This window comes from Scomber scombrus, chromosome 5 (assembly GCF_963691925.1).
Source record: "Scomber scombrus chromosome 5, fScoSco1.1, whole genome shotgun sequence".
Taxonomy (NCBI): Eukaryota; Metazoa; Chordata; class Actinopteri; order Scombriformes; family Scombridae; genus Scomber; species Scomber scombrus.
Window position 1 is genome coordinate 19,581,839 of NC_084974.1, and position 15,069 is coordinate 19,596,907.

Sequence of the window (15,069 nt, forward strand, 5' to 3'; positions counted from 1 at the left end):
TGATTTGTTTACTGTTATTTCCTTTAGTGAAGACAAAGTAATTTTCCATTATGTATAAATAGAATAAAATAATAAGATTGAATGATGACAGGAAATATTATCTTTCAATTATCCTGAGCAGAATGCAAATCCAGTCCTTCCATCACCTGGGAGCAGCGATCAAGACTTTTCTTCATCCAGCCAAATTACTTATTGAATTATATTAGCAAGATCATTTCAGCAAAACAGGAAAGAGGGGAAATAAAGAAAAAAGATGATAGAGTTTTGACTCACATGCTACTTCCAAAGATGCGTTGCGGCTGACAGCTTCTCCCAGGTAGTTGCGGGCCACGCAAACATAGGCTCCCTCATCCGGTTTGCTCCGTCGTCCATGAACGATGCGTAAGAAGAAAAGCGAGCCACTGGGCAGCAGCATGCGATGAGAACGTGTGTCATCTTTGTCCGTTTCCACTCGCTCTCCATCCTTGTACCACTCCACTGTTGGAGTTGGCCGCCCCTCTGCTTTACAGTTGAGAGTGGCGGGCTCCCCTTTGGATACAATCAGGTCAGAGGGGTGCTCCACAATCCGGGGTGGGGAGTCCTCCTGGCGCAGACGGGATCCTGGAGGAAACAGAAGAGATGCATTTAATCATAGAGGAACAGCTTACAGACTTAAAGCATGGTTTCAGTTCAATATTTTAATAAACAAGACCTCAAGAAAAACAAACAGGTACAGGATGTGAATCTGATGTTCACTTCATCATCAAAAACTATGAGGAAAAATATTTGTTGGTAACCTTTTATCCATGAACTTCACTAAACAATATATAGTAAAATTAATAACTAATTGAAAAGCTTTTATGAGAACATTTTGACAAAATGTAATGTAAATTTAAAGGGATCAATGAAAACGCAGCAACAAAAAATGCTATGAAAAACTGCAAAAAGAGCCAGCAGTCCACTAAAATATGACAAACAAATCTATATTTTCATCAGAAGACTAAAACTAACATGAATCCTTTCCTTTGCTGGCTTCCACTGCTGCCTTGACCTGGAAAAGCAGCAGAAAATGGACGGATGACCGTAGCTAATAGTTTGTCTTGGGTTAGAAGCATGTAAAAACATATACTGGACCCTTTAATCAACATTTCAGGCTAGTCAGAAAGCAGCCATCTGCTCTTCCCCACCCTATAAGCAAGGGCTTGTGGGTAATTGGACCCATGGGTAACCAATGAATGGAGGCGTACAGACAGCTTACATCTGAACTATACACACACAAATTATATATTTGGCTTTCAGTGGGGTGCAAACAAGTAAAACTGTTGAGTCCACTGTTGAAGAAGTGCACATGTTATGTGGATATTTATGCTGGGGTCCAGACTCATGTTAAATGCTAATCCCCTGTGGCTGAAAACCTTGGCCCACTTTTTTATTAGGGCTTGCAGTTGGTGAGCTCTGGGAGTCTGGCAGCTAAGATAATGCTCCCCAAGTCAGAGCGCTATGTGCTTCTGTCACCAGGTCTTAACCATGGAGATAAGATGCTGTAGGCCAGACATACGCACATTTACATCACAGAGGCCCTGAGAAACCAGGCAACAATCAAACAGTTTGATCCAGCATCAAACAGTCCAAGCCAGTAAAAGGAACAGGGAATAAGGCAAACTTTTTCCAACAGCCATATCGTCTTTCTTTTGAACCACATTCAGTACCCCATCAATGACTGATTCAGTTGGCAGCTGAACTTTAACCAGTCAGTGTTGTATTTAATTGAGTGCTGGCCTCTTTGTCTTAAAATTAGTTGTTGCAGGTGTGCATGTGATTGAGCTGAGTTGACGACTGTGCCCTACCCCGGGGCAGTAGAGTTGGGTAATAGGATGATGCCTGCCGTACAGAAGAGCAGTGTACCATATAGCCCTTTGTGCCTGTGTAACAGCTAATTTCAGCGTAGGATGAGGGCAGAACAGTGGAGGTTCCAGCTCTTTGTTTGGCTGGGTATGCACATGTTCCACTACCCCTTACATTTGAATCTCCCAGGGGAAGCTGGGACAAGCTGTACCCCGGTCTTTCCTGCCCAAAAGTCTGCGGGCAAAAGGACAGGCGCAGGTAGAAACCCATACATCAGCACAACAATTAACTTCAAAGACTCTGAGTGTTGGTTGTGTGTGTGCACATGCAAATGTATGTTTTCATTGTGTGGAAATCTACACTAGTCTGCCATTTGTCTTAACAGGGATCAGGCATCAGATAGTGGCATGTTGGCCCCTGAACAGAAGGTCTGTTCTCTCTTCTTCCTAATTCGGGCTAATTCCCCCCATTTCCCCTTCATTGATTAGTGATCAGGCCTAGTGTCTTGCTCTAAGTGGGGCCACAGACAGGGCCGTGTAGAAGAGGGGGGGTGGCGATATCCTGCTACTATAGTGCACAATCTAATCTCATTAATATTGTGTGGAAAACTGTAGATGTATTTTTGGTGGTGGAACAAGAACCGGCAATATGCTAATAGCACTTTTACCCAATCCCTTTCACCAGTGGTAGGTAACTGTAACCTAGCCAGCAGCCAGTTTTCCTGTCAAAGCAGGGGCAGAAGGGCAAGTTTGTATTCTGGCAGTAAGTGACTTAATAAATGAAGCAGTAATTAACACCGCGACATTGATAAATGGAGGGCAAGATAAAGGACGGACATGGAGACCCCCATCTCCCTCAGATGGAGTGTCAAACGCACATTTATTCTTATCTCATTGGAGCATCTGCTTCCTTCATAATCCACAAACCCTGTGGTGTCTTTCCACTAAGACCAATGTGCATGCACAGCACTAAACTGCGGTGACTCCATTTGATTTATATCAGTCTAATTTCTTTAAATCCAATTTGTATTCCAATCTACTGCCTTCTAATCACTTAAACCTTGAGTCCCCATCTGCTCTCCTCTTTCCCGTGGAAATGAACACAGCAGATGCCTCTACAATTGTCCTTTCACTGCCAGAAAAAGCTGAGCTGAGTGCACACGGGGCTAGACGTGACTGTTCAGTGTCCTTCCTGAGTGGAGGCAGTCAGGTGCAGAGGTAGAAAAGGTTAAAAGCACACCCATATGCTATGTAATATGTTTAAAAGCGGCACATTGATCTTAATCCTTGATAACCTTAACATGTAAACCTTGCCTGTTGTTCAGGAAACTTCCCTTTTATAAGCACAAAAACAAAATGTTTGTACCAGCGTGTGTGTTTTTAATGTGCCCTCATGTGGCTGTCCTGCCCTGGTGATGTCCCTAAATGTACGCAGTCCAGGGAGATCACATAAAAAATCTAATTTATTTCCCCACTGCCCAGCCATCAGACCAAACTCCTCACAGAAGTAAGAGTCAATTTCCAGCTTCCTATTGGGCCCCCTTTCTCACTCTCTTTATGGTAAATGGGCTTTCTGTTGCCCTTTTAATGCGATCATTGGTGCTGTGCAATCAAGTGCTCTCTGAGCTGAGGCGAGTGCACTTCACTGGGTCTCAGGGCACACGCTCCAATCAAAATGCTGTGTTTCCCCCTGTCTGCAATAACACCACCATTACTTTTCACCATTGCTGTGCAGTCATCCACTCCTGGAGGAAAGCAGGAACCATAGAACAAACAAACAAGCACACAGACAGAGAATGAAATCAGAGAGGGATTACTGAACCAGAAGCTGATTCTTTCCTGCCTTTTCTTTAAGTCTACTTATGTCGGCTTGACTGAAAAACGCTTCTATCCAAGAAATATGCAGTATTGAAGCCTGCTTTCCTACTGTATAATAGTCTTTTTTCTTAATTCCAAACATTTTTTATTATTGTATTGTTTTTTTTAAAATATTGTATTTAGGGCCGGGACTTTAAAAAAAACGACGTTAAAAAAATTTACGCATTTTAATCACACTTATTTTTGCACCGCGGAACGTTTCTCATTGGATGAGTTTCAGGCAGGCGGACCGATTATACTGGAGCACCAACTAGCGTAGTTCAGACAACAACAAACCACAGTGAACAAGAACAAAGTAGCTGATGAGACCGCTTTGGTTGGCCCCGTGGATGGCAAATTTTGTTACAAAAAACGAACGGATGGAAGTGTGGATAAGAGCATGGTTGTGTGCAAGCTATGCAACAAGGAATTCACATATCACCGCCGCACATCGAGCCTCAAGTATCACCTCAATGCAAAACATATAGCAGCTAGCGTGGACGCTAGTGTGGTAGCTAGCTAATTTCTGAAATGTACTATATTTCTAAATATGCTATTGCTACACTTAATGGCAAAAATTGCACTGGTCTGTTTGACTTGAACAAAAATAAACAATATTTTTGTTGCTTAAGCTTATGTATTCAGTCATTATTCAATGGTATACTAAAAATCCATGTGAAAAAAATTACTTCTCACTGTTCTCAGGTCAAATATTTATATGCGATTAATTTCGATTAATTAATTACAAAGCCTCTAATTAATTAGATTATTATTTTTTTTTTTTTTTTTTAATCGAGTCCCGGCCCCAATTGTATTATTTTATATTGACTAATGAAAGGTTGTAACAGATCTGTCTATATTGCTTGTGTTGTTTGTCTGAAACTTTATGTTGCTGTTTATCTTGGCCAGAACACTAATCTCAGTGAGGTTTTCCTGGTAAAATAATGGTATAACAAATACATAAACAATTAATGTCTGTGAAGTATAAGCATATCATTTGGTTTTACATAGTTTCCATAAAATCCAGGATAAAAATACCACTTCACCTACCAAATGGCTTATTCTCACTCACACTATTCCACTGACCACACAAGCATAAGTGGTCTTTTCTATTATGTTTGTCACATATTTATTCATGTGTGCAACAGAAGGTCAGGCCTTTGATGATCTTTTTGTAATTATTTTCATTAGCTCCCAGGAGAAATTCTAGCCCACCAACCAAATCAATACCCTCACCAGTCTCAGCCTGAGCATAAAAGGAAGGGCTCCCCAAAGAGATATTAGTTATTCTGCCAACAGACATGTACTCTGATCACAGGTAACCAATGGCAACCTCGGACCAAGGCAAAAAGTTATAGTCACAGAGGCTCCACAAAACATCAAACATGAAAACCAGGTTAAGGCCAAGATGCAGCAACACTGTAATGTGGATAGTGAAATGGAAGAGGTATTTCAGGTAGAAAGTGCTAAAACCCAGCAAGCTGAGTGAATATAAAATTTTGGAAAGAAAAATGAAGAAATGAATTATGCAGTAGATCCATGTTGTCCATTCTGAAATATATTCCCACTTCTGCTGGCTCTCTCCACTTCTTCACAACCTCCCACTCCATCTCCTTCTCTCTATATATCTCCGCCTCTCCCTCCCAATCTCTCTCTGTTTCCCTCACTTGATCCCTGTCCTGTTACATCCTACCCTTGCTGTGAGGGTGACGGAGTCACATCCGTCATGTCATCAGAAGGGAAATGTGAGAGAGAGGCAGGGGGAAACTGGGGGTGGCGAGAATGATGTTACTGGCCGTCCGCGCCTCTGCACTGGCCTGCAGTGACACTTGCAAGCAGCTCGTTCTGCACCCGAGATTCATCTTCTTTACGGCGGGCTGTCAGTAGCGTCACAGCACATGAGCCCCAGTATACCCCAATACCAGGCACACAGCTCATCTCAGGGAGGTGTCACGAAAGACAACCTGCTTATCTGCTGGAGTTCATCCTAGCCCACTGCATACAGCCACCCAACAGATATACAGCAAAGAAATTCACAGTGAGAACACGGAAAGAGAAATAAAGGGTGTTCACAGGTGCAGAGCTGGTTCTTCCTCTTCATCTTCTGTTGCAAGAAAGGGAGGGAGTTCAAGCCAGTTAGCTAGCGAGCTCACATGATGGGCTCCGTTCCATCTCAGTGCTCTGCATACTGGCCCCCCTCCCTTCTTCAGCTAAGATCTATACTCTGAAAGCAAACACAAGGGTAATTCTAGGAGCTGATCTCAACCTCTCACTGCATCCATGCTTGCCTCCAACAAATATCAGATAGAATTCCACTCAGTGAGTATTTCGGGTGGTGGTGTGGTGGGGTCGTATTGACTTTGCATCTGTGTATTTGCCCTCTCTCCCCCATGCTGTTGGAATATATAAATAGATAACTGTGGGAACAGAATATCTGATTTTGCTGCAAAGGGCTGTTTCACATAGCAAGCAGTTTCTCTCTTGTTATTTTACTCTCATTCTCACTCTTCATTCTACAATCGGTTGATCAACACCAAGCTGATGTTATCTTTTTCTCAGCAGATAGCTTGTCAGAGAAGAGCTGAGATTTCTTACCTGAAACAAGAGACTCAAGTGGAAAAAGAGGAAAACATGAGAATGGTTTAGATATTTTTTATAGCAAAGTGCAAGTGTGTTGATGAGGGTGCTGCCTGCTCTCTACCTATCAGCTGATGAGTGTGAGGAGTACAGCACCAGCTCTATGGGACTGTCAGGCCATTGGTAGGAACACTAAACTATGTGATGCAGATGAAATGATTTCCAATGAGAGGGCCACTCAAGTGTGTAGCTTTCTGCACTACTCCATAGACTTTAGCCCTTTCTCTTTTCCTGCAGATCCTTCTGAGCAGCCAGTACTCAGCCATTTGCTTTCCTGCCTCTGCTTTGGCAGTAGTCTTGATATTAAATATGTGCACTTGTGTGCAGAAAATCAACTATTCAAATCCCAGAACGCAGTAAAACCTATTAAAATTTGATAGGTGCAGTTGTATGATTACTAGTCTCCCCTACACATCAACTACTATGGATGAGCTATTGAGTTATATGCAGTAATGTCCATTTGCTTTAATATAGCAGAGGTCATCAGTAGATGGAGGCAGAGCAACATTTTCTTTGGTCATTTTAATCTCTGTAAATGTGCTATACAATCAGATACTGTAAGCAAGCAGCAGTGTTTATGTTTATTCTCACAGGATACATGCCTGTGTGTATGTGTGTGTGTGTTTGTGGTGTGCATGTGAATGTAGACACAGCTGGGTTCCAAAATCACATCACCAATTCCCTACTTTCAACCGTGGGCTACTCCAAAGAGTTCCTACAGCGAGCAGTGCAATGAAATGAATGGCATCAATTGATTCTCCCTCAAGCATTGTAATCTCTTTACCTGCATTGCTGAGCTGCCCCAGCATATTGAATAGGGAGAGATAAATATGTGCTTTATTGCTTTAGAAATGAAGGGGAGAGAAGGGTGGAAGAGATGCCTTCAGGTGTCCATGACACACTCTGTTGAGTGAGAGATGAGTGGATAATTGGAGGTGTGCTGTGGGTCCTGACCTGTAGTGCACACATTGTAATATCCCTGCATGTCAATGAGGGCAGTCACCACCTGCCACCTGCAGCCACTTAGTGGTCCTCAGCCCCACATGAGGAGAGAACATGAGGAATAAGAGCTGTAACCACACCACATTCAGTTGATAGACTCACGGAGCAGAGTAAGGTAATCAAATGACCCTCATAGCTCATACTTTGTATTTTTTTAAGGTGCAGCACGGCAAGTCAAGATGAGATTTATTAAATTTCTATTCCATGGGACACTTCATCTGGTCTGGCTTAGGGCTACAAGGTCAGGGGTGCTAGCAGTAAGTGGATGAAGGACTCATTCAATTTACTTTGGCCCACATAGTATATCCATGCTAACACAAAAACAATGTGCTGTGATGGTTATCAATAGTGCCCACATACACACATACAGTATACCCACTACATTTTTCGACCATTGGCTGGGTGTTACTGGGCCTCTAAATGACAAATGCCTGTGAGCAGCTCCCCAGAAAAAAACACATCACCATCCTGGAAGTGAAACTGGAGAGTTCAAACGTTCAAGGATGCAATTAAGGCTTTCTTCCTATCCACTGCAATGGTTGTGACACTTGGCTTGTGCCACATTCCACACTGACACTTCAACCACAAAGCCAGTCTCACCAGGGGCCATTATATACAGTAAATCAACTCACCCTGCAGTGCCTTGTTTTCAGCAGGGAAACAACAAGTACTGATTCCTACAGAACTGACATATTCATGTAATAATCTCCCATAATCTCTTATCATGACAATATTGTTAAATCAGGCCATTTTTTTCATTTTTAGCAACTGAACAACAGCATGAATTACCACACAGAATGTCTGCTTACACAACACGATACATTGCCAGGGAACACGTCATCTTATTACCAAATAAGGAGTAATAAATGTAGCCAAAACAACAAGAATAATGACAGCCCACTATTCACATTATATAACCAGGCAAGATATTAGTTAATGGCATTTGCAATTTGTAATGGCCATTTGCTATATCAACAAAGTACTTATATGTTGAGGCAGGGGGCCAGTTATGGAAGTTGACATGGACTATACATGGACGTTACTATAGTTTCTAAGCTGGTTTGGTAAGTGATAGTGTATTGTTTTTGTCTCAATTTCCATTGAGTTAGATTCCATGGTTTGTTAAAGGGAAGAAAGGGTACCAAGCTGTCATGGTTGGGTGATACATAGACCAGCTGGGGATGGAATGAGACACTTATTCAGTGGCTCCACCATTCTGAGTGGCATTACAGCTGCGCTGGACTACTGCTGCGTGTGACGGATGTGTGCTTTAGTGTCGTGCTCTGGTTGTCCATCTTCACACATCTCACACAGAGAGACAGCTCATGCATTTTTATCACAAGACCAGACCTCATTGTCAATACACTAGTGAGACACTCAGCTCAGGTACACTGTGTTGAGTGAGAGATGTCACACAGACTCTTGACAATGAAGACCAATAAGATATATTACTGAGGAGGGGCTGAAGGAATAAATGACCCAATATTGACAAGAAATATATAACAAACAGAAATATTGAATATGCAGTAATGTGTATACTATAAATGTTTTCTGCATTCAGCTCATGTGCCTTTTATGTAGTGCCTCATTACTGGTTCCTTTTGCAAAGAGCTTGGTGCAACCGTAGTGTTTTCATGTATGCATGGCTACCAGCATGCATTTACATGCATCTGTGTGTGTCTGTTGAAAGTATGTGTGTGTGAGCTTGCACCTATGAACATGTATAGTCATATATAATTGTATGTTCTGAGAGTCATTCAACCTTGACACCCCGCCCTGTGGAACATTGCTGCAAAGGGCAGTGTGAGGGCAATCAAACACAGAGTAATTAGACACTTCCCCAAACATGATGTTTCAGTGCAGCATGCAACATAAGAACAATGATTAGAAGTATGTTGTCTCTTGCAGCAAGTTTACAGCATTACAAGCTTGTGTTGTATACTCCATCCTGACTTCCCATCTGCATTTTGGCACGCTTTTAAGATCATTTTAAGATAATTAATATTGATGGAGATAAGAATGCTTGTCACATACACACTACTGTCCTACATGCAGGCAGTTTTATTTGTAACCACTGGCTGGGTGTTTGCCATTGATCAATAAGGGTTTATTCAATATCATCTAATCATCAGGGATTATATAACAGTAATCAGATCAACATTTTTTTGTGTGTCAGCCTGCCTAAAATCTTAATCAGCAACAGAGAGAGGATTAGATCTGTGTTATGAGGCCCAGAGGGGTAAGCACAGGTGTGTATTCTGTAAGTACAGGTGTGTCAGACAGGTGAAATCCCTGACCACTTGCTTTAGTCAGCATGCTCAATAAATCATAACACTCCTCCCCCGATCTGTACCTCCATACACACTCCCCCACTGTACTGCCATCACAGGTGCACAACAATCCCCTCAGTGTTTGAATTCCACCGTCATGGATGCTGCTAACGACAGATAGTTGTACAAAGATATCCTGTGTGTGTACGTGAGGGACATAAAGCAGGAGATGAAGGCGGGGAAAGTTTGGAAATATATTTTACTGCCGCCTACCTGCTGTAATTTCTAATTCTCTTTTGTCTTTGTTTCTCTAGGCAAAAGCATCAAGGCATTAGGCCATTTTTCTGCTCTGTAAATGTCAGCTGTATGCTTGGCTGATGCTTAATAAAGCAGAGGTAAAACAAGGAAAATTGGTATCACCCCCCACCACACACACACACACACACACACACACACACACACACACACAAACACACACACCATGGGGGGTGGAAAGGGTCAGGGAGACGCACATGCATACACTCCATTGATTAATACCACGTGTGTATGTATGTGCTTCTGGGTTTGATTAGTATAACTCAGCCATTCAAATTCACATGTGTACTTACATCTGTGTGTGCATCCTGCATGCACACATGTTTTTATTTTTTATTTTTCCTAGTCCATTCAGGTGCTCCTCTCTGTTATAGGACACAGATTTTGGCTGACACCAGCATCAGGTCATGGTAGCTTACTTGTAAAGTAGCAGACTGGAAATTATAGTTTAAGCGGTTTGAATCCACTGTCAAGCATGTTTTCTTCATCCACAAAAAAGCCCATCAAATTTGTCTGGGTGGAGTTTACCATCATGACACATGCATAAGAGAACAACTATCAACGTCTCCCTCAAGGTCAGTCAGCTATGCTACTTTATTGAGTAGCATACTGTTAGATAAAGGATTTCAACATTAATGCCCACATACAATAAATAAAATATTCATTTCAAAAAGAAAATACAACTACTATACCTTAAAGGGATGGGGTTCCCAGAATTTAAATTTAAATTCATACAAGTAAAAGCATTGGAAATTCTGGATTAAAAAGCCTGTAAAAAGTAATTTTTAAAAATTGGATAAAATACCTTAACCTGAGTCATCAGTTTGTAACTGCTTTAAAAGGGACAAATGATTGTCACTACATTTAATAAATATGACCTCACTTTCACATGTGTAATGTATTGGTAAAATGTGTTAACTAGCATGATCCCAGAAAAGCTGTGTATCCTTTCATTTCTGAGTGATCACTGTCACTCACAGAGAAGTATTTTGGACTAAGAAGTACTCAAAGTCTATTCTGTTCCATCTTGAACATGTGGAGTAATGGCTGCTGAAATGTGAGCCCTGGAGTAGTCATACATACCATAATATCATCGGAGTAGACAGGCCCACATCACTGGTCAAGTCACACCTAGCACTCATACATTCACACATACACAAGGACCTGTGTACGTAGATTGTCATTGTACAAGTGATCTCCTCATCCTACTTCTTTGTTCCTGCTCCCTTTTCATTCACTTCCTCTTATGATCACCACCTTTAGGTCTCACTGTATTTACCCTTCACTCATTTTTGATGTTAATCAGAGAATAAACAGTAGTGCTCTTTGATGTAGAGGAAAGCGGCTTCCTTGACTGTGATGAGACCGTGGGAGACAGTGGAGAAGAGCTTCCTGTAGATGGCAGATGAAGGTTCATCATTACAGCAGCCCCATTCCAGCAAATGAACCGCAATTACAATAACGCTGCCTAAACGCTGCCAACTCGAGCAGAACAATCACATTTGGGGCAAGACATTGCAATGGCTCTTACACAATGACCTCAGCCTGCCTCATCATTCACCTAGACTATTTTAATCTGGGCTTACTTTCCATTATAGGGCAGTACTTTAGACCTCTCTCATTCAATCATGACCATCAACAGCGCTGTTGGTCTCCAGGGTGCTTCGGTAATAAAGCCTCATCATTGCCATTTCCCTTTAAAAGATTGTGTTGTTAAACAACTCTTCTCTCAATTTTGAGAGAAGATTACACTCTGTCTCTCTATACTTCTCTTCCTAACAAACACACACACACACACACACACACACACAGAACACTCTCCTCTGGGTTTGAGTTTCTCTCGACTCAGCATTAGTGAAACCACAACCCTGTTGGCGGATAGGGAGTTGAACACTGTCTAGGCCACCGGAGACCCCGTGTTTCCGTCTCTATAGCTTCTTAGACAGATTTAAGTTGGAGTATATTTTCAGCACCTCTCAGTGTGTCACCCAGGATGGATGTGATGTCACCAGCTCCTACATCAGACACAAGCATGCAGGAGATCTTAGAATAGCACAAGGTCAGGAGAGCATGTCCTCTATGCAAAGCATGTTCTAATGCAGCTTCAAAAGCAGTGCTGTGGAGTTTAAGAGATAACCAGACAGCTGCTGACTGACATATTCCTGGAAATATCTTCTACCTCACTCAACGTATTTCGCCATAATGTCCTGTAACTCTGTTTTATGATCTTCTTTCAGGTCTCAAAACAAACCCTTTTTCTCCTCCAACGCTGGCAACACCCAGCACACATTCATTCTATCCCTCTATTCTGTCTCCACCTCACCTTTTCTCTTCTCTCCAACACACTGGCAGTATTAATCACAGCACACTAAACAGTGACTGACGCCATTCACAAGGCTTGGCTTTGTTGGCTATACTGCCCAGTGAATACAACTCCAGACCTTTTTGTCTGCCTAAGTGGACTCTTAGAGGAAGCTCCTCCCTTCCCAAGGACCCTCAGATTACCTCTGAAAAGGGCTGGGTGATGGGTGAGTTCTGCTGGGATGGAGGGGGGAGGTGGGTGGCAGGCAAATGATTGGAAAGATCCACTGCTCCCGGGGAGATGTGCACCCTCTCCCTCTGGGCAGCTAGCAATGCCATCAGCCACTGCTTAGCAACCAGTGGGTTTGGCTGAACAGAGAGTGAAAGACACCAAAAAAGGTAAAAGAAAGAGAGTAAAAAGGAAGAAAAAAAAATCAAATCCCAGCAGAAAGGCAATGTGGTTTACTAACTACAGAAAGCATGAGGACTGATCTAAAAAGCTTCGGAAGCTAAACTTGCAGCTGTGAAGAACAAAAGCAGTAGCTGACAGGTGAAAGAAAGGAGAAATGGAGCTTTGCAGGCTCTCGCATTCAGTGACAACAAAAACTCAGCTTTACATACTGCTAAGTTGTACAAACAATACAAAGCAAACACATGTGATTATGAATCATCACTCACAACATAGTGCTGATATAATGTCCCGGTTTGTGACTGGTCAGGAACATTATTTCCTCATTCTATGACCATGAGCCTCTCTTTGTCTGCATAATGCTGGTGTGTGTACAGCAAGGTGTGCCCAATTTAAAAGTACACCTAAAATTAAATAAGACTTTAGGGTTTTTACATTTTAACAGTACTACATTTTAATCCTTCCCATCATTCCATCAGTCACAAACTGGACCAATCCCAATAACGATTTCTTCCACCTAAGCCTTCCTATTCTGATGATTAATGTGAGTCATCACATTAACTCTGCAGTTGAGGCTGTTGTAATTCCTTCATTAAACCAGTTCCTGTGTAGGCCGGTGAAACCCAGAAAGCCCTGTAAAATTGTAAAAAAAACAAACAAAAAAAACAAGTGCTGATTTGGCACTCCTGGCAGATTGGCCGAAGATGGCTGAGCCAATTTGCTGTCCACTAGCTAAAGAAATTAAACAGTATCAATCTCATTTACAATCAACAAGATCATCATCATTAAAGATTAATCAAACAAATGGGAATAATAAACAGGGCAACTGTCCCAGCTTGGTTTTAAGCTGGTTTACACTACGGTGTAGATTTGCAGTTGTGAAATCCTTAAAGCAAAATCACCACAGCAGCACTATCTACTTTCAGTGCAGAGACTGAGCGCTCACAACCCATTTGCCAAATACCACCAATACAGTGAACCTCCCATTCACAGGTCTGAACTACTTAAGACTACTTTGTCTTTTGCTTGCGTCATCTAAATGCATAAAAGTTTTGAAGGTTTAATGTAATTGCTAAAAATGTTAATGTCAAAAAGCTCTCAGTCTCTGCATTACAGAGATAACCTGTAGCCACTGTATCAAGCCTGAGAATCATTCACAGAGATGTTTGCTTTACACTGACTGTAGCAGACCCACCAAGTCTCATAGAGAAGAAAGCCCTTCAAATAATTTTCTGCCTGAACCTTTTGATCATAATATGTTCATATCATTCAATAAAAAGACTGCATATTCTGTTTCAAAGGATTAAAAAAAATCGATTAATCTCTGCTCTAATTTTAACCTCCTGAAAGGCAATCATTAGCTCCAGCTGAAGAGAAATATGTTGAACTGCCCTTGTTCATGTATTACTTTGAGTTCACATAGTTGATGAAGAAACGGGCGTGGAACAGTGATGATAAAGAAATGTATTTACCCACACTTAGATATATAAGATATCTGTGTTTCCCTAATAACAACTGTGTGCTTGACAACATTAGTCATTTAATGATCCAAACTCTGTGAAAATATGTATAATAAATTGAATATATTTTCCTGTGAAGCGAAAACATATATTCCCAATATTTCCTGAAAAGCAAACCTGTGTAAAATAATAGAGGAGTGCCAAAGATAGCGTCAGGCGAAGTGCGTGGAAAACAAACCTGTATATTTTTAATACATGACAGAAAAAGTTCACCGCAAGACACCGTGAGCAACTTACCATCAACTTGAAAATACAGTAATCCACCAACAAGGATGAACGCTAGCGGACCCATACTAGCATATTAAACATCCACGGCTGGCGCGCAAATTCTCGATTCACTGCAGAAACAAAAATGTGCCAAATGACAGGCAAGTCTATTCCGTGTTTCTGGGAGTTGGGTATAGCTCCTAGTTACTGACAAAAGACAGTTTCAATGTCCAGAAATTGAGAGGATCCATTTATCAGTAGGTCACCTCACCCGGAGCTGCTAGGGGTAAACATATCCACCAGACCTTCAAACCAAACTCTCGGTCTTGGAGTATTATCCCCGCTTGCCCCACGAGTTCATCCGCAATCTCTGCTATTTCTCCGAGATGACCTGTACTGTACTGTCCAAGCTGAAGCCAACAGAGCCAGGGGAGACAACAAATGTAAAGTCCACGCTGGAAAACAAGCGGAGGCTTTGCACTTCTTCTCCGCAGGTCCTCGGCTCCTTCAGACGCGTCTGTGGCACCTTTCAAATCTTCAGCGACGTCTCACATCACAACACATGGCTGGACTGATACACTGACTGGAAACCAGCCTTCAACTCTCATGCATTCCCAAAAAGTTGTTTTATTACAAAGGGAACCGGCTCCCAAAAGACCCATGTGCTTAGCTTAGGATAAGGCGCTGTACATGTACAGTCATAGACTACTACAAGTCAGTTTAAAATC

General features: G+C 41.9%; 1 protein-coding gene across 7 annotated transcripts in view; it reads right to left on the minus strand.

Moving 5' to 3' along the window:
- Positions 1 to 14,483, minus strand: part of robo2 (roundabout, axon guidance receptor, homolog 2 (Drosophila)) — a 166,664-nt gene extending 152,181 nt beyond the window's left edge. For all 7 annotated transcript variants that reach the window (XM_062419712.1, XM_062419709.1, XM_062419711.1 and 4 more), the window contains exons 1-2: positions 14,372 to 14,483; positions 274 to 600 (exon numbers count right to left, since the gene is read on the minus strand). In XM_062419712.1, the coding sequence (XP_062275696.1) occupies positions 274 to 600; positions 14,372 to 14,426 (382 nt within the window). In that variant the 5' untranslated portion in view covers positions 14,427 to 14,483. The remainder of the gene's footprint in view (positions 1 to 273; positions 601 to 14,371) is intronic.
- Between the last annotated feature and the right edge of the window lie 586 nt (positions 14,484 to 15,069).